This window comes from Stegastes partitus, unplaced genomic scaffold, assembly GCF_000690725.1.
Source record: "Stegastes partitus isolate 25-593 unplaced genomic scaffold, Stegastes_partitus-1.0.2 Scaffold128, whole genome shotgun sequence".
Classification (NCBI taxonomy): Eukaryota; Metazoa; Chordata; class Actinopteri; family Pomacentridae; genus Stegastes; species Stegastes partitus.
The window spans coordinates 291908-316196 of record NW_007577859.1 but is presented as its reverse complement, the minus strand read 5'-3'; the positions used below and the strand labels follow the sequence as shown (position 1 = coordinate 316196).

Genomic DNA, 24289 nt, shown 5'->3' with positions numbered 1-24289 from the left:
CATAGTGCAAATCCCACTCTAATGCCCAACACTGACCCTGCTGACCCGAGGCTTAGCAGGAAGAATAACGTGTAGCACCTTCAATCTGCTTCCAGGACACTTTCTCACATTACATTAAAGTCACAAGCCTTATGAGGAAAATAATAAATCTTCTTGTTTTTTTTGTGCTGGTGCAATTCCTTTTCAGAGAGTGGCAGGGTTTAAATGTTTCAGAGGAACCGAAACTGCGAAACACAAATTCCTTAATAAAAAAAAAAGAGGAAGAGTTATTGGCCATGTTTAGTTTCGAGTTTTGTTGCAAAAACTCACCAATGTCCAGTAGTTGTCAAAAACATATTTTATTATAACCACTCTCAGATTTACTCTTTTACAAACACACACTCCTACATTCAGTCAAGTGATACATGTTGGTACACGATACCATGATACTTCATTTAGTGTAGAGAGATAAACACACAAAGGAGGTGCAGCAAAAGAATCTCATTGAGCAACAATATAAACGTCAATAAATGGGTTTGATGAGGACGATATAACATAAAATAACATGAATACTTAAGCATGCATATTAGTGGTATCGCTGCTGAATTAAAGCCTGTTTTTCCTCTTTTTTTTGTCACACTGGTTAAAAAATATTACAAAAATCATTCTTTATATTACAAATGCCCTTTCTTTGTAGTTCAGAAATATGGGGCATGTGGTGCTTGTTGGGAATTGCACAAGACAGCCTTCATGTTGAGGGTTTTAGCGCTCACTCTGAGGCGCTGACACACTGTTGAAGCAGAGCTCGCATGTTTGTGGATCTTAAAGCGTCGCGGTCATCGTCGCGTTGGTGATTTGTGATGTACAGATTTTCCTCTTTTGATCACTGTATGTGAAACTTGTGAGGAGAACTTGCAATGACGAAAAATGTGAGCGCACGTGTGAACCGCACAGATAATTGGAGGAGCGACGCCCTCTAGTGGCCACATTGTAAAACTGCAACTGATAATTAGCGTGTGATTCCCTTCAGTGAGGCTTGGTGGGAAATGAGCACATTAAGGAATTATTATCGTTGTGCAGATGCATGACTAATGCAGGGGAAGTGGAAAAGGTAGGAAAATAAAGTCTATCAAGGATCATATAAAACAGGGATGGATTTCTCTGAAAAGTCAACAATCAAACCTGCTCATCATAAAAAAAAGAAAAGAAAAAAAGAGGAGGTGTAGGGGAGACACAGGCCACCGAGGCGAGGGAGTAACCAGGGTCAAGGTGCTTGTCCACAAAACGAAGCATATTTGACTGTCCTGTGATTCCTCCGGCATCGCTTTCACACTGTGACGCACTCAGACTGGGAAACCAGCACTGTGAGTGTACTCCAGAGTCTGAGTAGCCGCCGCTGGATGTGGGAGCTGCCCCTCAGAAGTCACTGAGGATACTGATGTCGGCAAACTCCTTGCGGTAGCGGTGAGCGCACAGGGCGAGCAGGAAGGACCACTTCAGGCTCATGAAGCTCCACACACAGGACAGGTAGAGGCTCCGAGGGTCACTCAGCGCTGCAGCAGAGAGACAGATTCAGCTTCAGACTGGTGCATTCTTTTGTATTTGTAGTAGACAGAGCAATACAGAACAGGAAATAGCGCCTCAAAGATGTGGCATCTATTTGGACATTATACCGATACGTGACTATTAAACTTCTCATTCTGAAATCACAGGTAATAATACACTACTTTAACCGACTCTGCTCTTCTCTGAGGGTTTCCACATGACGTTGGAGTCGAGCTGCTGCCATTCAGCCACAAGAGAACCAGCGAGCGATAAGGCCAAATGTGTATTTCTTTAACTTCTTCTAAGAATTACACTTGCACTAAAAGAAACCTCTAAAGCAGTGATGATTTAGCATAAATACAAGAATAACTTATAATAAACGACACATATTAATCATAATTATGACAAAAGAGTTTATTTAAACTTGTGAATCTGCTGCTTCTAAATACTGTATGTTTTCTCAGTACTACAGTTTAAACATGGAGATTAATCAGACTGACGTGTTCTGCTACTAGTCTATGTTCAACTACCATAAAACAACAATACGGTTTGAGGCTGGTGTTTTCTGTGTTTTGTCCTTATGCCTGCGTCTGGATGGGCCTATCAGTGCATGCACAGTTTGTTTACTTTAACCACCTCCGGGGACGGTGGGGTCACGAGTCTGGCACTGCTATTTTGGGGGACGGAGGCTGAAAACGTTGCTTGAAAGAGTCAACAACTGGAAAAGTTCTTCATCGAAAGTGAAGGGTGTAACATTTTTAGCAAGCAGCGCCTCTGAGAGAAACCCTAACATTATCAGATGCACGCTCGGAGAAGAAAATGTCATTTAGAGATATGGATTCACCACAGCTCTGCAACAGAAAAATAAACAAACACAAATGCCACCTTGACTCCCGTTTTAACACTTTGTAAATATAAAAAAAAATAAAAAGGAGAGAGCGGTGAATAATCCAGTGGAGGTGTGTAATGAATCAAAGGAATTGTAGTTTATCTTTCATCTATTGAAGGTGTTGGTGAAGCCAGCTCTCTGTGCGGATCAGTCAAGTTCTTCCAAACCACACTGAGAAAAACATTTCTTTGTGGATGTGGCTTTGTGCACTGGGGGACCGTCACATGACAACCCTTCTCAAATTACTGCCACCAAGCTTGACACATAGCATATTCGAAAATATCATTCGATGCTGTAGTATTGAGAGTTCACATCACTGTAACCAAGAGGTGCTGCTAAAACCATGAAAGAAGTGCACGAAAGTATGTGAAGACTGGACGGTATTTTACAAATTAAATAATCTGTTCAGAGACAGAGCTAACGATTTCTCTATTAAATGTAGTCTTGATTGTCATTTATAACACTTGTCACACTTTACGTCTGGTTTTCTTTTAGTGTTTTTTTTAGTGAATCTATTGAGAGTATTTCAAACTTTACTGCAAAACAAATGTAACACTGGATAAAACACAGTATCATGAGTGACATCTCTTTTAGGTCCCCACTAAAACATCCACTTAAATTCACACTTACATTTTGTATGTCTCGGCAGTTACATGTGTTCAGTGTGATAAGCAGATGTGATTACAAACAGTGTACTCAACAAGTTATGTGACAAAGGAAAGCGATGTGAAACGACTTACACTCCTTGTTGCTGATGGCGACAGACAGGAAAGTGATGAAGGCTACGACTGCCAGCAAAGAGAAGAAAACCCCCATGACGAAGAAGAACTTGAGGCCCTTCAGCCAGGTCCGCCAGTAGTCCTGCAGGTACATGACATGAGTGATCAGGGCCCATAGAGCCAACACGCCTGATGGAGGAGACAAAACGTACAAGTTAGTCTTCAGAACAGATCTGCTTCATAAATCAGTTTGAAAAGGACAAAACACAACAGAGAGACTCTGTTTTCACATTATTACAAAATCCCCTGGTCATAGTAGTCCTAAATGCTTCAGTAGGAAGCAACTGGACTCCTCTTTTTGGTTTCACCTCTCATGTCATAGAAACTAGTTATTGGGTACTTCTAATACAAATCTGAGATCTTTACCCAGAGTTTCACCATTGTTAGTATCTTGGGTTATCTCTGACATGGCAATTTCACAACCACTTTCATTTCAAAGCATGTGAGCCTGGGTTGCCAATGGGCCACTGGTCATGTGAGCTTTGGGTGGGAACATGTATCTGGAAGTCCCCATCAGTCATTTCTTACAATACACTGTGAAAAAGCTTATCCAGAAACGTGAAACTTTTTGTCGTGCTATTATTGCATTGTAACAGCTGTAACAAGGGACGGGAAGTTCTCAGAGTAGTACATTCAAAATCAGTTGTATTCTTTCGTTACAACAAATTCTTATGATCGTACAATAAGCAGAGATGGATGTGATGAAAATAAAAACGTAGCCTGAATCAGGGCCACATCAATCCAACCCCTTAACTCTATTATCTGGTGATTCTGATTCCAAATCCAATACAAGAGCTTTCTTTTCTGCAAATGTCAAATCTGTATGTTCTAAACTGAGTGGAAATCAGTCCTTTTGTGTACAATAACATGAGGCCAGGGGTGGATGTGATACTAAAAACTGAGGTTGTGACCCTCCGTATTGTAAACTAATGTACCTAATAGCAAAAACACCCAACATTAAAGAGACACTGACTCAGAATGTGTACAGACCAGTGTGAGTTGATCCAGTGTAGATACTGTAAATATTACTTTCTTGCATTAAACAGCAGCTTTCCACTCTCAAGTGAGTTTTAAACTTCTGCATGTTTATTTTTATATAATACTGAAATTAATTGGTGAAAATTTGGTAAACATAAAAACTAGCATGTTGACAAAATGGTGACAATAATGTAAAAAATACACCAAGGAGTGCAACAGCTGATTCTTCTGATCATAAATAACAGTCAGTGAACTGAGCTGTGTTAGTCATGAACTTCTGTTGTGGTGATTGTGTATTTTCAGTCATGACACAGCACGTTGCCAACTGCTGAGTCAATAAATCGCACTTGTTTCTTCATTCTAAGTTTAACAGGAGGAAGTGATGAGTAGCAGAAGCTTCTAAATAAGCATCTCAGTGAAAATCAGGAGGATGATTCTATATATTGAATAAGTGTTTCGTATTACCAGAACACTGCCATCATAAAGGTGCTTAATTTATGCTCAACTCGTGTCATCATGACAGTGTCGGTTGCTTGTTTCAGCCTTTTGGACAAGGAAACTGCAGCTTTTAGTTTCCAGGTAGAAAACTATATTTATAAGAGTTTATCAGGAATGCTCACCAATATAAACTGTATAAAATGAGGTTAATGTTTTACTTACAAGATATTAAAAAAAAATAAAAATCTGAGAGCAGTTTGATCTTTGGTCACATGTTCGTAAAGTCTAACAACTTCCACAACCGATTAGACAACATCCTGTGGACACATGAGTGCAGCAGTTACAGATCCGGACTCGCCTCAGCAGTCTCAAAGTTCAAATTCATGGCTGCAACCCTTAACACAGCCTGTTATATAACTGTGCACAAATCCAAGAATTTTATCTGTTTCACAGAATTAAAAGGGTCTAAATGTGTCATCGCTGTCTCTGTCAGGTCCATTTTAATGTGTGATGTAAATATCAAGCGTGCACTGAATGATTCTAAGGAAAAGCAACTGGTCTACAACAATAGCTTTTACCTTTCAATGTCATCACATTTCCTGTCTAGATTTTTTCTGTTTTTTTGCCATGTTTTTCCTTCCTTTCGGCGAGACCGAGGTTTGCACTGAGATTAAAAATAAACTGCAACCAACAGCTGCTGTGAAACACACCATTCAAACAGTGAAACACCTTTGAAAAATGGTTTAAAGAAATGTAGTAAAACATGGCAGACAATGATATGGCCCTCACACAATTTCTAATATGAGGAGGAAACAGACAAAGGAGCTGGCATTATTGTACATTTTCTGTACTTTATAGCGCTTTTAAAAATCTCCCATTAGGGGCACAGGAGGTGCAATAAAAAAAATCATATTGGGATGATTTTGACTTAAATTGCAATATGAGTCCTGATTAACGCAAAAATGGTAATTTGTTGTTAATGTTATGCAAGGGAAAAAAAGTGATTGTCATTTTTTGCTGCAGTCTGAACTAAACAAGCATGTTCCCATGAGTTCAATGCTTGTTTACAATATGCTGTGACACATTTATAGCCTTATTAAATAACTGCAGATCCTGTCGTTTGGATAGTGCACTTGGTCCTGTTGTGATTTTGACAATAACAATAACTCTTAAAGCTTTTATCATTTTTATCACTATAAGTATAAAAAAACAAAGTTTAGACAGTAGTGAGTTCATGTATCATGGAGCTCTAATACTGTCATTGACCAGCTGACTCGTCTGTCCTTCAAAACAAAGTGTGATCTGTGACCTCTGTCCAACTATAGGCTCGTTTTGTAATCGGTAGTAACTCTGAGAGGTTTACTGGTGTTCAACTGGAATAAAAACACACACACACACACCAGCAGGTTGACGGTACGTGTGGATGTGCTGCAGCAGACCCAGTGTTTGTTTACCTGACAGCCCTCCCATGGCTGCGGTCCACGGCTGGTTGTACGCGATGTTCCACACCAGGAAGGCGGAGAAGCCCATGAGCATCCCGAAGGAGGCATAGCCGATACTAATGTACGTTTTATTGATCCCCATTATCACTAAAAAAAATTAAAAACAAAACAAAAACAGGCGGATAGAAAGGAGCGGAGGGGCCGCCGGGGAGCTGCAGCGGAGAGCAGCCGAGTGTCGGTTAGCGAGCGGCGGGCTGCTGCTTTCAAAACAGCCGCAGACAGACGCCTCCGGCCCGGTGTGGCTGAACACGAGAGTCCCGCTGATTAATGGGCGCTTTCACACAGCGACACCCACACATGACAAAGCATTTCTAATGAGTTTTTTTCCCCCTCCACTGTCCGACTGCAAAACACATTGGTCCACTTTACGTCATCTGATGTGGACCAAAGAAACCGTCCTGCTAACTGGCTCCATGGGAGGACACAGCGCCCCCTGCAGGACGGACACCGCGCAGCATGAGGGGATAGCCATAGACTGTTCCCCTCAAATACTTCTCATCATTTCATCTTCTTTTTTTGTATGCTGAATACAAATCAGCATGTACTAATTTAATGAATTCTATCCATTCAGTTTAACACAGAGGAATAAGTCTGTGTCCACATGCTGGCCAGGGATGGCTTCACAGAACATCTATCCATTATCTATACACCGCTTATTCCTCACTCCACAACCACTCACATTCACACCTACGGACAATTTAGAATCACCAATTAACCTCAGCATGTTTTTGGACTGTGGGAGGAAGCCAGAAGCTGCACTGGGGACATGCAAACTCCACACAGAGAGATCCCAGGCGTCCTAACTGGGATGCAAACCGGGGATCTTCTAGCTGCAAGGCAACGGTGCTAACCATCGAGCCACCTTGCAGCCTTCACAGGACAATGATCAGACATCATTATTATTTAATTTAGCCACCTAATCGATTTGAAAGTGTAGAACAAAAGTTTTGTTGTGATTCTGGCTCACAAACTTTGATCGAGCCCTTTCTGTGACGTTGATGCTGAAATGTGGAAAAAAAATCTACAAATTTAAAGTTGTACGAATTTGTAGGATTTTTTCCCCCCACATTTCAGCATCGGTATTTGTCACAGAGATGCTGCTTGTGCATGTGTATCTATTAATGTGACAGCTAAGTTCACACTGTTGCGAGGTACTAGGTCCTAATCCTGGTAAGACTTCTAGTGTGACTTTTACAGATAAGCGACCAGCGTGAGCATTCACACGTGCAACCGACCTGTTCAGTCAGATTAACAGAGCAGAGGGCATGTGTCAAAGTGGTTGTTGTGTCTGGATACTGAACCAAACAAGCACATTTCTTTATGTGTGGAGAACATGATCTGTAGGCATCTCTGTAGCACCTCAATGTTTCAGTAGTAAGCTGTGGCACATTTTACCCTTAGAGAAAAACTGCAGCTCCTCTGATTTGAATATTGCACTTGGGCGTACTGTGATTTTGATGTTATTTTGACTAATATCGTTTATTTGAGCATTTTATCACTTTAAAATTGAACCCTTGTAGTATGCGTTCTAGCATGCAGAACTTCCTTTCAAAGACCGCCTTAACATGCAGCTTTATTTAAAAGACACGATGCCACAGATGATAAAAGATGAGATCAGGGTGTTGGCATGTTGGATGCTGACGTGTGAGTTGGGGCTGTTGTCTTTACAACTCCAACATTTGTCTTCTAAGAAATCGTGTCACACAGCTCTGGCTGTCCCTCAAAATGTCTGTGAACCTCCCCAAGCCCTCCAGGAAGAGCGGGATAACATTCATCAAGCAACATAAAAAACATGTATTTGCAGATCACCTCGTGTCAACTAAACAACCCATGTGCAAGTAAATGTCATAATTCAAACTTTTAAACCTTTTGCTTGAACTCATGCTGTTTCAGAACAACAGCAACACGACCACTGAATCTTTTTCTGCTTTATTTTTGCAGGAAATTTGACATTTCTACCACCTTTCTTTGAATCTGACTAAACAGTAGAAACATCAGAATGAACACAATAAAGATGAAGCAGCTGCAAAAAGCAAAGTTTTATTAAAGGGAATTTTTGTGCGCTTGCTGATCAAATTTCGCCAGTCATTGAAATATTGAAAGAGATGAAGATCTTCCTGAAGTGGAAGTCGAAATACAAATACTACAAAGAAGGAAGATGACATTTAAGTCTCTGAGATCTGAAATGGTTTCAAATGTCAACGTGTGAACATGATGAAAGAAAAAATGTCAGCTGACGTAATTAGTCTGAACGGTTAAGTGAAACAGAATTATTTAGATTTCCAATAATATATATATCATATATTTTTGAACATTCAAACCTCTCCAGCAACACTTTGCTGAAGTCCTGCTCTGATTTAAAACTGCAGTGACATTACTACTGAATTAAGCATTTCTTCTACTTTAATAGTCACAAAACTTTATATTTCCACCGTGACTTGACTTTATTCAAACAAAACGTGACAAGCTTCTCTATGTTCTGACATTTTGTAGACTAGATATTTTCCAAAAAACGGAGTAAATTATTGGTAGATTAATCAATCAAATAAAATAATCTTCACAGTGGATGCAGCCCTTGAACAGAGCACCTTTGGTGAACAGCAGGAGCAGCAAATCTAAAAACTAATTAAATTTGGAATTGCTTCAGGAATTTATTAAATGGCAAAATGTAACAAAAAACAAGCTTTCTCTTGACTAGATAACAGTAATAAGAAAAGGACATACTTAATAAGGCCAGTTGTGCAACAGCAATTAGAAAAGATAACTTTAAAGTCATTTGCAGTCTGCTAAGGCAACCAAGCAAGCAGAACTATGTACTGTCGGGGTGTTTCTCCACTAGCTCCGGTTGCTTTAGCCACCAGGCTGTGACTTCGTGTTTTCACGTGTTGAGGTATATAAAATGGTAAACACATGCCTGTCTTCAGAGGCTAAAGAGATAATCTTTGTAAAGTTTCTTTGTGCTCAGTCCAGTACTTTTGTAGCTTCTTGCTGAAAGTCTGCTTCTTAGACAGCAGTGTGATGAAGCCACTCACTAAATTAGACTTGGCAAGTAGTAATAGAAAAAGAATTCATCCAGCTTCTTCTTCAAGATCCTCATGCTGGCTTTGTCGCGGTAGATGCGTTGAACCAGCATGTCTTGGTTGGAGCACACAAACAGATCACACCACGATATTCCCGTCACCATCATCTCTCCCTGGATGCACCAGTAGTACCGGTGGCTCTTCTTCAGCTGCAAGACTCCGTCACGACAGGTCAGGAAACTGCATTCAACGAAGCTCCTCAAGCTGATGCATTTGACATGCACCAGCCCAAAGCAGCTCCTCTCATTGGGGTCGTACACTAACCCATCAGGCATTGCCCCCAACCACGGGGCATTGGGATGGACAACAAAACCACAGGGGGACCAGTTGACACACATATGCCGACAGTACTCTCGTAGAGCTTCAGTCTTCCTTTCCTCCTCCATCTGTGTAGTCTTGCATTTGAGGAATCCCTTCTTGAGCTTGAATATCAGGTGCTCTGCATGGCTTCGTCCCGGTCTGAGCTTGCAGATATCCCTGAAACGGCTGGTCAAGCGCAACTTACGCAGCTCCTCTACAGAGTCCTTGCACCCACGCGTGGAGTATTCCAGATTGGATGCTTCTTCCCAGGTGATCTGCATGGCAATTAAAGCTTCCTGCTCCTTAATACTGAGGGTAGGAAGGGGAGACCGCAGCTCCAGAGTGTGAGAAGACAGGGGAAGCAGCGGCCTAGGGGGAGCGTCATTATGTGGCTTGTAATCCTGACGTGATGGCATGGGGCACTGGTAGGACAAGGGGCAACCTTTAGGGAGTTTACCAAAAGCACAGTCCACCAATTCTACATCCGCTGTGAGGCCTGCTATGGTCATCAGAGGCTTCTTGTCAACAGGAGCGTCTTTAAAAGTGTCAGTGAGCCTTGCCAAAACGGACTGGCAGTCAGTTGGATCAGCAATTAAAGATGTGCAGGGAGTCATCCTGCATCAAACAGGTTAATATGATTATTTATGTAAGTAGGTGAATAGGAATACCTCAAAAAATGCAGTAATTCAAAGTCTTACCTTGGTAATTCTAGCATGGTCTTCTGCTTGGATTGCTCTGACCTCTTCCACCCAAAAAAAAAGAAAATCATTATTTCATTTCAACAGTTAAAAACAAACCATGCTTGCAATGTAAACAAAATAATCTGTACTATTCTCTAAAGGCTCGTCCACACAAACTGATTCAAGGAATCATTTAGTTAGCTTGGACACAGATCCTGGATTTATTATCAACCTGAAAGCTCCAGTGATTACTATCCTAGTTATGTGAAACAATATTATTATGGGATCATGTATGTTGAGAGAAGACGATCACATCAAACTATGAAAAAGACAAGAAAATATTGCATGAACTTGCTATACATTTGCACGAAAATCGGTTGTTTATAGTCAGTACTGACACTTTTGTTCCTTACTTCATTAGATCCTGCTGGTCTTAAGCCATTATATCGTGGTTTTGCACGGCTCAGCAGATTTGCTGTTCTAACATGAGTTTTAAACTTGCATATGATGCTGACGCTGCCAACAATGTCTTTTCTTAGGCCTCATGACAGCATTTTTTTTTCTATTTGCCATGTTTGCCACTTAGCACTGAAGCAAATTCAGTGTCACCAAAGAGTTCCCAAACAGATTTATTGTATATCTGGTTATTTTACATGCTATTACGTGACTTAAAGCAGTAGGAGTTGAAATAGGTTAAATAATTATGACATCAGTGAAAAATACCCATTATAACTTAATATCTTGAGATATTAAGAGAGATCACATTTCATACTTTCTTTATCAATTCATAACTCAAGCAAATGATGGATCATCAGAGAACCTATAATGTGTAAACTCTGACAAAGTCATCAAGGTTGAATAATTGTGATTGCAGCCATATACACATCTGTTTGTGTTCACAAGGTTGGTTCTTGTAAACCGACAATAAGCACAAAGAACCATTTAAAAAGAAAACCTCATATCATGCAGAGTCTGTGTGAGCAACAGGGGCAAGTCTGGACTTGAGAACAACTAATGAAAATTCCAGAAATTAACTTTGAAATGTACTAATTTATATCTACCATATGCACAAGATGAGGACTGAAACATGTACACTTCGAGAAGGTCAGGAGCAGTATTCTGTATAATGCTTCATCGGAAACACTGATTTAAGTCATAAAGTCATGACTCGATTATCCGACACTAAACGTAAAACCTTCTTTTATGTCGGACAGCAAGGCTGTCGGATTGTCAAGACGAAGGTCGAGATACAAGGAGGGCTTGATGCTTGAAGGGTTATTTGTTGTTAATATTCATTGTTTATAGAACTACTATAGTTCTAATAGTAGGGCTGATCCGAATAACACTTTCTGGCCTCAATTAATGATGAATATCAGAATATTCGGCGCAGTCGGGGGGACACTTCCACCCCGGGGGAGCGCTCCAACTGGGTGGAAGTGGCCGGAACGCACAGGCAGTACTTCGCTGCTGATGTCAGTTTAGGATAGCGGGCCCAGTTCTGTTTCCACCAACACTGAGCACGCTCGCTGCATATGACGTTGTTGTGTCCTCTTCTGTGCGTGCAGGACTCTTTAGGGTCGTATGAAGTTCACACAACAGATCACATACAAGTCACATTTAACTGGAAATGTAAATGAACTCGCAAAAAAATTGGATTTCACAAAAAATCAGAGTTGAGCATTAAGTCCTGCAGTCTGAACGTAACTAATCTGTCGCATTGTTAAATCAGATAATGCGCCGTTATCCTTATCTGTAACATAAAATGTCGTGTTGGAGTCGGAATCCAAGGCTGTCGATATGTTAAGGCTGTTTTTTATGGGTTCCGTCTGTTTTTCCTAAAAACCTGTCGGATAGTAAGTTTTTTGGATTGTTAAGGGTCGGATTATGGAGTCACGACTGTATTATGTTTGGTATTTGTGAGTCATACTTTTGAAACAATAAACCCATGCTTGGTTACTACAACATATCTAGTCACTGTCAGATTTATTCACCAAATGAATTAGGTTTAAGGGGTTCTAAAGCACCTTTTCAAACTTACGCTTTTCTTTGAGGCTTCATGACATTTTTGCCGTTCTTCTGTGTCACTCGAGTGTTCTACATTCTTGAATAGCTGTGGACAATCTGCGGCTTCTTCTGACTCCGATGGGGAACTGTAATCATGTTTGGGGCTGCCTTCATCAGCTGAGATGGTGGTTGAAGAGTTGAAGGCGCACTCCACCACTTCAACTTGGTATGAAGCAGCGATACAGGGCATGCTTACGTCTTCTTCATTTTTCACACAGTCTGGTGTAACATAGTTGTAAGCCTCAAAGTCTTCTTGCTCTTGTTTTGATAACCAACTTACTTCACATTCAATTTGCTCTTCTTTAGGTTTTTTACTCAACGGCTCTGATATTTCAACATCCAACAAGGTGTCTGGCTCAGGGGGATGCTCTATGACATCTGTGGTTGTCCCAGAGTGTGGAGTAATGTCTATCATAGGAAAAAGAAAAACAGAAATATCAAATAATTGCACATCTCTTGTGTTACTTTGGGTATAAAAAGCCTATGGCCACAGTACTTTCCCCTTAAAACTGTAATTCTTCTTGTGCACCATAAAACAAAGTTGCTTTGTGGATAAAATATGGAGACAGCTGTGGTATCCTTATATCCGTACCACTAGGGGGGTAAAAAGATCAAAATACTCACTATTCAAAATGGCAACTTCTAGAGGGTTGTGTATTTTGTATTATTGGGTGTATTTGTTATTATATTTACAAAACATGTCAGTTGCATGTTAAAGGTATGGCAAGTTGAGATGAAGTTTATTTAAATGACTTCACTGTGTGAGGGGGAGTTTGATGCATTTTTCTAAGGAAAATCTTAGGATGCAAAGTACTTATAAATACTGCTATGAATAAATGTAGTTTTCTACTGAAATAAAGTGAGGTATGTCTGCTCCTTTATCTTAACTATATCTTTGGAGTTTGTTTCATCATGCCCAGGTCTTTCATTGCCTTAAGGTTTTGTTGCACACATGCAATGTAGACGCTTTTTTTCAGAGGTGTTGGCCCCGAATAAGCCTTATTTTATTTAAAGCTGCAGTATGGTGTACCCAAGAGGATGAGACCACTGTAAAAAATGTATTTGCTGTCTGACTTTTTTCTGTAAATTCTGAAAAAAACACCAGAATTTAGGGGGAAAAAAAGTAAGAAATCCAATGAAGTTTTATAGTGGCCCTGATTCTACAAGCCCCCAAAAACTCACAGTGACAATTTTTGTGGACTACTTTGCGTTGACATACAATATCTTCGCTTTGCCTCACAATGTGCTTTCTGTTCCTTCTCATCCATATGAAAGGTTAGTGTTTTCCTCCAAGCCTGTTATAATAAACCACAACTTTTGGGGAATGTCCTGCTTAGTAGAAAGAAGAAGGAGAGATGATGTAACACTTTACATGACATTCATTGCTCATTATTCCTTTTAAAAAGCAAATTTTCAACAGTGTCCAGTAGTTGGCTTTGAACACAGCTCTAGCTGCTCTCATGGTTGTGATGGTGAAGCTGTGACTGGATACATGAACATGGCTGTTACTATATAAACCTGCAGTGCTTTTAGGACAACTGTGTTTATTTAGAAGTTCAGGGATATATGTAAGCATTCAGTCAGCAAAATTAGCAGTGCACACACTCCCACTGCATGTAATCAGTGTTGAAATCCACCATGGTATAATAACATACATTGGTTACACGCAAAGGTTAGGGTACAGTGATTCTCCTTATACTCAAAACTGTATGAGCTGCACTATGATACAGTTTTGTGTAGAGAGTCAGTGCATCCTCAGCTGTGTCCATCAGGCACACAAAAAAAACTAAGAGGGCTGGTTCAGCAGCTCTCTCACTGACTGCTGCCAAGGCAACCTGTATAACTGCTGCCTTGGGATGATGGCTGTCACTGTGGCTGTAGTCACTGTTATGATGATGGCTGAACAGGAATCACATATCCGACCACAGACTCACCATCACAGCAGGTAGAGCAGCTTCATACTGTAGGAGATAGGGCTTTTAAAAATGAATAATGAGCTATAAATACTTAAGTGTCAGGTCAGTTCTCCTTTCTGTAGTATCTGCAGAGTATTTCTCAAACTGTCAGTGCATCATAACAGGACTGGACCAACACAACAACTGTTCATGTGGAGCCCTCCTCATGCAGCTGTCCTCTTTTACTCCTAAGCCCTCCCACCTGATAAATACTCCCAACTTCAAAAATAATGAATCAGTCATTTTCAGCTTGACACAGAGAGAAAGTCCGAGAGAAACCCATTTAGCTACCACATCCTACTCCCTGTGTAGACTTTGTAGCTAGGAATACTTTCACTTGAACCGGTCTGAAAAGACTTGATTGCCTAAAGCCTGTCTTTATCGTTTCTCAAGCCTGAAAACCAACACAAGAGGGGCTGCAGAAGCGTAATTTGAATTATGAATTATAATACACTGAAAAGTTAGTGAGGAACTTTTGCTCAAAGACACCAAAAAGCCTGTCAATCCCTGCTTTAAAAGAATGTTTATAGTTGGGTAGAGGATGATTAAAAGCACCGTAGTAGAAGCATGAAGTTGTATGAGATTAATATAGTTGTGTGACGTGAATTTGTTGGAATGCAACAGTTCAAGTTGAGGTGTAGCTGGTAGCCAGCATTAGTCAGTAAAGACATATAAAAAGCTAAAAGCAACAGACCTATCCTGGATAACTTTATCTCGGGGCTGAGCACCATGTCCAGGATGCTCCGCAGACGTTTGTTCTCTTCATAACACGCCTCAACGATACTTTCAACTTCACCGAATATCTCCACAGCCACGGAGGTAAAGCGTTCAGTTATAAGGCTCCGAAAAGTCTGAAGTCTGGCGCTCGACATTTTCAGCACTATTAGTAACTACACCGAAATGTTTGACGACGTGTTGAGCTCTTCGAACCACCCGCGAAGGGCCTCGAAAAAAACCAAAACAAACGGAACGCTAGCAGCACACTTCCGGTGTTTCTTCTTCGTTGGATTTTGGCGCTCAGTTCAGCGACCCCTGCAGGTCAGAGCAGAACTGACAGCGAGCTGTATTTGGAGCCACAAACATGTAATCTGTAGAGTTCTTTATATGTTGTACTTATTGATGACTCCTGGGCTCCTCAGCAGCATATAGCCATGTTATATATAAATTATTTACTCATGTAGTAGCATTTCGCAAATTACACTGAAGTATACTAACATATAAAAGTACAAACACGCACACCATCAAATGTCTGTTCCACTGGTTTTGGAAGGAAATATGTAAAAATAAAGACAGAAAAACGAAAGAAATCTATGATTAATAAAAAACAAACAAACAAAAAAACATCAAGATACCTTATTTATGATTTTAGTCGTGTTCTTAGATCAGAATCAGAAATAGTTTGTTGATCCCTTTGGAGGAAATTCCTTTCTGCTACAGATGCTCCCATTCAAAAGTCTTTAAAGAAGCAGGAAAGAATAAAATATATAACAAAAATATATAAACACAAGTGTTTATATGAAATTAAATATATCTAAAGACAAAATATAAATGTATGTTCTGCTCTTGTATATGTATATACAGTGTAATAATAATATTACCATTTACCCACAGTTGTATTATGGATTATTGCACGTATATATAGTTATTGCACATTATTAAAAAGTTCAAAGTCCAAGGTAAACCTACTGACTCAGAGTGTCTGACACTCAGAGTGAAGACTTGTACAATCTGACGGCCATAGGCAGGAATGATTTCCTGTGGCGCTCAGTGGTGCATTTTGATGAAATCAGTCTTGTACTGAATGCACTCCTGTAGCTGACCAGCACGTTGTGGATTGTATTGGGTATATGAGGTCCACTGAAGATGAATCAAGCTTCAAGACATCCGAAGTTTAATTTAACAGTCAAATCTGCAGGTGATATGAGGGAAAAAATCAAATACTTAAGCTTATGTAGTCAATTTTTAAACACATATTATAAGGTTAAAAAAAAAACACACACACACACACACACACACACAGAATTATTAAAAGCTTTTTGTGTTATACAAAACAACATTTTATATTTTGTTACAGACAGGAGCCAAATTAAAAAAAAATCTGAAGAAATAAGTGAAGAAACAAAAAGAATGAATGCAGACGCTTCCAGTCGTGTTCTGTGGTGTATACAAAATTGCTAAGCAGAGTTGATTCTTATTTTGAATCAAGATGGCAAAAGGAAAACTCTAAGTGAGCCTGAGAGAGAGGATTCATTGTTAACACATGGATGGCAGGAGCTTCAGTCACAGAGACTGACTGGTGTTTCAATAGGAACAGTAAGTAAAGAAATCTGTATTTGGACTTGTGGGAAAGACATGAGGTTCAGTGCATCAGCCCTAACTACAAAGACAAATGCATTAGTTATGACAGTTCTCAAATAAATATTTGATAATATTGTACAGGACATTGAAATCATATAGGAAACTTGGGTCTTATAGAGCTTCTGAGAAAAAAATGCCCTTAAGGCTGCTGCCTGCTTTGCCCAGTCAAATATGCAGCCCATTGTTTTATGCTGAATAAAAAATATAAATGTAGCATGTAATATTTGATCAAATTCTTTCTATTTTTTTTAACATGGGGAAAAGGTATTAGCTGTTTCAACATTAACAAAATCTACAATAGAATGGATATCATAACACAACAAAGCACTGATTATATTGGAAATTATAATGGTCAGATGAAGACAGTAAGAAGCCACACATCTGCAATGCATACAGTTAATAAGGTTGTTGATGCTGAGAGTGTTGTCCTACTCTTCCTGAAGAGTAGGGCTGAGAGTGTTGTCCTACTCTTCCTGAAGCGCTTGGAGAAGTTGGCGGTCAAACGACGACAAATGTGTTGGAGTTGTGGACAATCAAGTGGCCACCAATAACTGACATAGCAGCATCCAGCAGGCCAGTGGTCGGTTCTCGTCTTTCTCTTGGCATTATGTCACTTGAACAAAGCTGTAGTTTAAGTTGGTCTTTGAAAGGAGGCTCTGTCCTGGTCACACTATCTGATCATTGTCCTTTAAAGCCACACCTGGCCAGGCTGTGGATTTACTCAGTGGTTGCGAATTTGTCACCAGTTGAAGAGCTCAAAAACGTTTTTTTGCCCACAAGTGGCTAAATGTAAGATTTTTCTAAATTGTATAATAAAAGAAATTAGATGTTTCACTTTTTCTCTAAATCAGAAAAGAAGACCATTTGAATGTTGGGTTTATACTTTTGCTCAGTGTGTTTAACCTCTTAAGACCCGAGCCCTTGTTTGATATGCATTTTTTTTTAATTTCTCTTTGCTATTTGATCTGACCAAATAGCAAAGAGAATAAAAGAAAGAAAGAAAGAAAGAAAGAAAGAAAGAAAGAAAGAAAGAAAGAAAATAAAAAATATATTAAATAAATAAATAGCAATCATAAAATAAGAATAATTTTTAAAAATACAGTTAAATTAAAATTAATCATCAGGTGTCACAAGATGGACAAAGTGCAGGGCGAGGCTTATAAATGGCCATCATAAAGGACTATGTATGATATGAAACACAAGAGACCACCCACAATACTGTCTGTACTCACTATAAAGTAATACATAAGATGTATGAGATAATTAACCAAGCTGGTGTGGGAGGTACAGTTTATTTACTATCTATTATTTAACATAATGTGTTTTTAATATTTAAAATATTTAAGATTATCCCTACACTGAAAAAAAGGTGTTATTTTTCAAGTTACTTGGATGACAAAGTGTGTACAGTTTGCCACTAGAGGGCTGTTTTCATTCGCATCCTCTGAAAGTTCCTCACAAACGTGACTTTATGCGTCCCAGCTGGGAGTCAGTGCTGGTCCAACTTTCAAAGTTATGTGATGCCAAAACTTTTACCTGAATATAAGAAAAAAGCAGAGGGGAAGTACAGTGACCATGTTTTTCATATTTAACCCCTTCACACTACAGCCCAAAAGAGGGCGGTAATGCACCATTTGGTTGATTTACCGAAATAATGATGAAGCGGGAGAAGAAGAAGGGCCAGGCAGCTGGTGACAGCCGAAGTGAACCGCTCCCCCAGCAGTCAGTAACCTGGATCAAACGGAGACGTTACCGGACAGATCGATGGAAACACCGTAGTAACGACAGCCAACCTTCGCTGGTCACGGGAGGCATTTTTTTGTATAACTTGGAACTCAGTTGGTTGGCAACAGTCCCAACTAGTGCTGTCGTTGGTGCTGATGGCAAACTGAGTTAACACTGTTGCTTCGAGTTTTAGCATAGGTAACGTTAGCCACAGCGCCAGGCATCTAGCGAGCAAAAAGCTCCAGTAACCTCACTGTTTACGGTCCCGTCGAGGAGCCCGATTCTGAAGCCTGTCAGGTTATCGACAAAACGTCAGGTGGTCGGGCACTCGGTAAAGATGGGTGACATAAACCCATCGACATCCCATGCATTTCAGTCGGAGGTAAGTGTTTTATGTAACTGTTTTGACAGCGAGGAGTTTGCAATCAGTGCTAGCGACGCTAGCAAAACGTCAAGTTGCTTCGAGGTTGTCACCGCAGCCGCTGATTAGTTAGCGTTAGCATACAGCGCTAATGTTGACATAACGTTAGCGCTGGTCGTACACAAATAAGTCAAGTTACACACGCGAAACATTCACACACGCTTACACCGCGCTGTCAACTTTCGCTACTAAAACTTTACCCAACATGTGATAACGAGTCATTAACGTTACTTCAGACTGTACTTTGTTAAAGCTAGCTAGCCGTGTGCTTCATCGAATAGAAAACATTCCATCACCATTGCGGAGAATGCTAACATTACTGCTGGCTAACCAATCACATTCACGCCGTCTTGTCTTCATCGTCACTTTACAATCGAGTACCACCGATGCTTTTATGACTCTCTCGGACCCTTTGACAGTATGTATCACTTTGCGTAATTGTTGTGTTGTTGTCAGTACAACTACACTGTCATTAGCCCATTAGCATTAGCCAGTTACTTGTTTGACGTCCACCGCTAGTCGACCTAGCTAACATTAGCTGTCGTTTTAGTTAACCGGTGGGGGTTGATAAAAGGTTCACTTGTGAGTCCGGCGAGAAATGTGTCCATGCTATTGATCAAACTTTTTCCCGTGTTTGTCAACATGTTATTACTTATTAATTTCGGTCCGTTTTGTTGCATGGCACCGTGCCAAGTCTCAGTGGCAGTTTGCACAGTGTGAACGTATGGCGATCGGTTTCATGTCAACGCCATGTCGGGATGTGTGGGTCTGATGCTGCCACTGATTCAGCGATGTGACTGTGTTTCAGGGTTTCAGTCCGCCATACAGGAGGAGGAGGACGGTCGAGGATTTTAACAAGTTCTGCACTTTTGTCTTGGCCTACGCCGGTTACATCCCATACCCCCAGGAGGTAGGTGAAGGAGGCGGACAGTGCCTCTGCTCTCATCTTGACATAAACACCTGTACTGTCGGGCTGAACTCATGCCTTTTTAAAACTGTGAGCGTCCGTGCATTAATCAGCTGTATGGCATCTGTTGTGCTGTGTGTGTCCACATTTAAATAAGTAAAACAAAAGGTCCTAGTAAAGTGTAAAAAAAAAAAAAATCGGTATTCATCAAATAAGAAGAAAACCCCACACTATCTTCTACAGATTTAAAAATGCTTTTGTTAAAAAGATAAGGACAGCAAATTAAAAAGGCATCTAGATTATTGTGTGCCCCAAGGGGGGTAATGGAATAGAATGATTGATTGATTGATTGATTGATTGATTGATTGATTGATTGATTTAAAGTAAGCTCATGGTTAAACGTATTCATTGACCTCATTCTGCATATCTGTTGTGACTGACAATAAGTTTTCTAAACTTTTGCTTGGTGGTAGTTATTGTCTGGAAAGGTGTTGAGAAACTGTTGAGTTTTCTTTTGCTGATTAAATCTTCTGTTTGGATACAGAAGGAGATAGGCAGACAATTGAGGTTATCTTAAGCTGATTCTTTTGTCTCTTTAGTTTCTTTGGTGTTTATTTTAGTTTTGCAGGTCCTTTACTAAGAACGTTACTGAGCCTTTTTGTGCCATTTACACGGACTGTTACTGGCTGCACAGTCTTTTGTCTACTTTTCTGGGTTTCTCTGACTGTCATTTATCCACCTGAACCTACGCTGCTGTTTGTCACTTCCTTAGCTGAATGCTCCGCTGTATGGCAAACAGCCCTGGTCACAATGTTTGTCATTCTTATCCAAGTTCCTGCTTATAATGTATTTCTGTAGATATATTATGGTTGAAAACGTCGGCTTAATTTTTTTCAAAAAAGTATTAAAATTGTGCACTTCTGTTGCCCACAACATTAAAGCCCAGGTCTGCTGTTAAAGCTGTCTCTACCGTGTTGGATCTTCTGTCTGTTGTTACACAGAGCATTTTTGTTTCTGATCCAAACTACTTTAGATAAGACACGCCAGCTGGCAGGGATGTTCCAGTAAAGTTACAAGCACCCTTGATAGCTTCATCAAAATTTGTTTTATTACTCTCCACTTTTGCAACTATGGCTTAATAATTACATTCCTTTAGTGTTATTTTCTTGAAATCAAAAAGGGATAACAAAGCTTTACACCCTTTTTCCCCCAGTTTAATATTGGATTTACCTTCTCTTGTTGACCATTAGTGGCAGGCTTTCTCGTTCCTCATATTTTTTTTCATTCACTGTGTTGCTCTTCAGTTTCTTTCTTACGTGTTCAATTTATTGTTGAGCAGATAAATGTTTTTGAAGAATTCTCTCTCACGTTTTGAATGTCTTGGTAGCTGTTTTTACCTCCTTATGTTAGTTTGCACTCACTAACCCTTGCATCCTCATTTATCGTTATAGGACTCTCCTCTGCGCAGTAGCTCCAGCCCTCCCAACAGTACAGGCAGTACAGCTGACAGTGATGGCTGGACCCCAGGACCCCCAACCTCGTGCCCCCAACGCCCTCCCAAGGTCCCACAGGACAGGAGCAGGAAACGTCCACAGCCAGGACCCACGCTGTCCACTCACGCCAAGAAAGATGTAAGCTTAATTGCCGTTAAATCATCAGCCTTCGATGTTCATTCTTTGAAATCTGACCAAATCACAGAGTTGCTGTAATTCTGACACACACATCCTGTTGTCTTTCCCGCAGCACACAATCACCACCCTGCATCCAGACGACCGCAGGAAAGCAGATAAGCTGAAGAAGAAAAAGAGGAGAAAGGAGAGGGAAAATCAGTCTGGCGAGGAAAGTGGGGATCAGCAGCCCCACTCGGCGGTCCCAGACCTGCAGTGCCCGCTCTCCTTTGGTGGCCGAACAATCAAAGAAGAGCCTGAAGATGATATCAGCATTCCCCTCCACCCCCAGTGCCTGCCAAGCCCAGCCCCCTGCAAGGAGGAGCCCAAGGAGGAGCGTCGATACTGGGATGGTCGAGACCTCGAAGAAGGGGTGGTAAAGATACAGAAGGTTGAGGGCATTGCAGGAAACAGAACGGTGTTCCGTCAGGGGAAGCAGGTGGTGTTCAGAGACGAAGATGGATCAGGAGAGGATGAGGACATAATGGTAGACTCAGGTAAGATCTTTTAGTGCTTAAAGTGCCGAAAATGACTTAAGTGTGATTGTTGATGAAGTTAACGCTCAGTGTATACTGTCTTCTCAGATGACGACTCGTGGGACTTGGTGACGTGTTTCTGCATGAAACCTTTTGCGGGCCGGGCCATGATCGAATGTAACAAGTGTAACACCTGGATCCACCTGTCATGCGCTAAGATCCGCAAGAGTCACGTGCCAGAGACATATGTGTGCCAGAGCTGCCGAGACACACACGGACCCCCGGATGCCCGTCGCTCCCACCGCTCACGTGTTGGCCCACGCAAACATCTGCTAGACTGACCCCAGGCCAAACCATGAACTCTGGCCCCTACTGCTCCTGCTCACCCTCCACCTGCTGGACTGCCCCTTCCTCAAATTCAGGTCTTGCACCCTCCAGTCTCTGTTCTTCATGGTCAGCCATGAACCCATATTTTCTATAGACACTTTGGTGGACCTATCCCAAGCCCTTATCCCATTTGAAAAAAAGTTTGAGTGCTGTTTTAGATTTACAAAGGTTTGTTTCTGCTTCCTACAGACTCTGCGTAAGGCAATCACTGAATGGATGTCTGTCTGTAGATGACATTAGCATAGCAGCAAACCTCTACTGCTGGGACTTGGTGTCTCGTGAACACTGGAAACATTTGAACTGCCATATAGAAAGAATATCCTCACAACTGCCACCCACTATGGTGCATGCTGGGATTTATGGAAAAGATGGTTGGCACTTTTTCTCACTTTTTTTTTAATCCATCTGACCTTTCTGTCATAGAGACAGGTATGTCTTTCTGATTAAACTGGATTTGATTTCTTTCTGATGCCTCTATTAATGTTACATAATTAACCATTTAAAAGGAGAAAACAAGTTAAGCCTTGTGTTAATTGCTTCAGATGGTGCTATAGTATTAAGCTGAGGTATAATCCAATAGAACAAAGATGTAGGATAAGAGGCTAGAGTCTGCATCTGCTTCATCTGTTTGTTGTTCTGTTTTGTTATTTAAGACATTGTGAAAGAATATCATTGAAGCTGTAAGCCCATACAGCTGAACCAAACGCTTGTTCTCCTCTACTTCACAAGTTGTCTTCCAGTCCTCTGAACCATGATGTTACTTGGCCATATACAGAGCTTTCACGCTCTGTTTCTCAGAACAGTGTTCTTATTTCAACAGTTTTTCCCCTAATAAATACAATGTTGTTAAACAAGTTCAAAAGTCAGATAATTGACAAGAATCTGATAACAGATTTCAGTAAAGATGTTTTCCGTTGCCTCTGGTCAGTAGGAATTTTCTGCATTTCATTACCACATGAAGTAGTGGTATTTTTCAAGAACACTTTTTCTTTTTCAAACCATTTTTTAAAAAAACATTTCCTTCAGTTACCTGGGTCATGCTCAAGTTTTCAGAGACAAATATATTTATATAAGGGAACTCCTACAGCCGTCCTGTTGAAATATCAACAGAAAACAAAGCTATCTTAACTGGAGTATTGTTGGTAGAGAGATTCTCTCTAGAGTCCAGTTGAAATTATGCATGTGAGTGTGTCTGTTTGAATGAGGGTGTTGGCGATGCATGTGCTGCTAAGAGTTGTCTCAACTAAGCTCCATGGTTTTAGGTTTTTTCGTGAGAAGGAGAAATAGATACTTTTGGAGTAGCATGGACAGGGTCGATTTATTTTGTCTCTGAAGAGTCAGATGAGAAGAACAGATCTCAGTCCTTTATCACCTCACGCTAACGTTTTCACAGCAGTATTCACTTCCATATGAGGCAAGTTAATGGAAAATGTTTTTTAGTACATATATCTCTAAATCTTGATCCAATTTGGATAAAAGATTTTAAAGTTTGTTATTCATGTGCCATCTGCTGTTGGACCTGTCGGTGTAGGCTACTTGTTGTTTCTGATTATATAAAAGCCATACTGTAGAGTGACAGATTTTAGACTCAGAACCTCGGATATTATTCCAGGATGGGGGTTTTACAATGCAGAATCAAAGACTTCACCAGGGAACGACTAACACACACAATGAATGTTTGGTTTGTAAAGAACACAAGACTTTCCAAGAGTTTAAAGCGGTTAAGCTCATCTGTGCACTCTCGTCTTCTGATATCTACAAATGTTGGTTAACTGGTTTCTTACCCAGCAATCGCCTAGGTTGTGATGCTCTTAAGATGTTTCAAGACCTAAAGTCATTTGCTGTTTCTCAGGACATGTATGTCTTGAAGAGAATCTGTAGACATCTTCAGACACAAATTCTTAATTTTAGTCTGCGTCTGAAAGACATTAGTGTAATTAATGTTAACAGTGCTCATTGTGATACAGCTTGTTTATTCTGATCCTGGGTTGTCCTATCCCCTTACTGAGAAAGCGTTGTCTGTACTGTGGTGCAAACTGTTTCTGTGAAACTATTGTAAACTATTGTAAATAAAGAGTTACCATTTTAACCAGTTGAATTTTTTCTCACTTTTCAGGGTGTGTGGTCCAATTAAAATGCACTGCGAGAACAAATGTCAC

General features: G+C 40.5%; 3 protein-coding genes across 3 annotated transcripts; 1 reads left to right on the top strand and 2 right to left on the bottom strand.

Moving 5' to 3' along the window:
• Positions 1–319: 319 nt before the first annotated feature.
• On the bottom strand, positions 320–6479 carry LOC103354983 (heme transporter hrg1-A-like). The gene is made up of 3 exons (XM_008278612.1): positions 6063–6479; positions 3154–3321; positions 320–1532 (listed from the first exon to the last, which is right to left on the bottom strand). Exons 1-3 carry the CDS (start codon positions 6190–6192, stop codon positions 1396–1398), a joined length of 435 nt encoding a protein of 144 aa, XP_008276834.1. The 5' UTR covers positions 6193–6479; the 3' UTR covers positions 320–1395.
• A 2257-nt stretch (positions 6480–8736) lies between these two features.
• On the bottom strand, positions 8737–15061 carry LOC103354998 (uncharacterized). The gene is made up of 4 exons (XM_008278631.1): positions 14884–15061; positions 12209–12642; positions 10189–10232; positions 8737–10105 (listed from the first exon to the last, which is right to left on the bottom strand). The coding sequence occupies exons 1-4, from the start codon at positions 15059–15061 to the stop codon at positions 9142–9144; spliced, it is 1620 nt and encodes a 539-aa protein (XP_008276853.1). The 3' UTR covers positions 8737–9141.
• Positions 15062–18257: 3196 nt separating this feature from the next.
• Positions 18258–24219, top strand: phf13 (PHD finger protein 13). Its single transcript, XM_008278611.1, has 5 exons — positions 18258–18654; positions 19502–19603; positions 21052–21231; positions 21344–21764; positions 21852–24219. The coding sequence occupies exons 1-5, from the start codon at positions 18610–18612 to the stop codon at positions 22082–22084; spliced, it is 981 nt and encodes a 326-aa protein (XP_008276833.1). The 5' UTR covers positions 18258–18609; the 3' UTR covers positions 22085–24219.
• The last annotated feature ends 70 nt before the right edge of the window (positions 24220–24289 follow it).

What these genes read in the sequence shown, in the direction of transcription:
- LOC103354983 (XM_008278612.1), bottom strand. Translation starts at nt 6,192, where the DNA reads ATGGGGATCAATAAAACGTACATTAGTATCGGCTATGCCTCCTTCGGG. An exon ending in AGCCATGGGAGGGCTGTCAG is followed by an intron (nt 3,322 to 6,062) that starts GTAAACAAACAC and finishes CTCCTCCATCAG; the next exon opens with GCGTGTTGGCTCTATGGGCC. An exon ending in CGCCATCAGCAACAAGGAGT is followed by an intron (nt 1,533 to 3,153) that starts GTAAGTCGTTTC and finishes TCTCTGCTGCAG; the next exon opens with CGCTGAGTGACCCTCGGAGC.
- LOC103354998 (XM_008278631.1), bottom strand. Translation starts at nt 15,061, where the DNA reads ATGTCGAGCGCCAGACTTCAGACTTTTCGGAGCCTTATAACTGAACGC. An exon ending in ATGAAGCCTCAAAGAAAAGC is followed by an intron (nt 10,233 to 12,208) that starts GTAAGTTTGAAA and finishes TTTGGGTGGAAG; the next exon opens with AGGTCAGAGCAATCCAAGCA. An exon ending in ACCATGCTAGAATTACCAAG is followed by an intron (nt 10,106 to 10,188) that starts GTAAGACTTTGA and finishes TGTTTGATGCAG; the next exon opens with GATGACTCCCTGCACATCTT.
- phf13 (XM_008278611.1), top strand. Translation starts at nt 18,610, where the DNA reads ATGGGTGACATAAACCCATCGACATCCCATGCATTTCAGTCGGAG. An exon ending in CCCATGCATTTCAGTCGGAG is followed by an intron (nt 18,655 to 19,501) that starts GTAAGTGTTTTA and finishes ACTGTGTTTCAG; the next exon opens with GGTTTCAGTCCGCCATACAG. An exon ending in GGACATAATGGTAGACTCAG is followed by an intron (nt 21,765 to 21,851) that starts GTAAGATCTTTT and finishes CTGTCTTCTCAG; the next exon opens with ATGACGACTCGTGGGACTTG.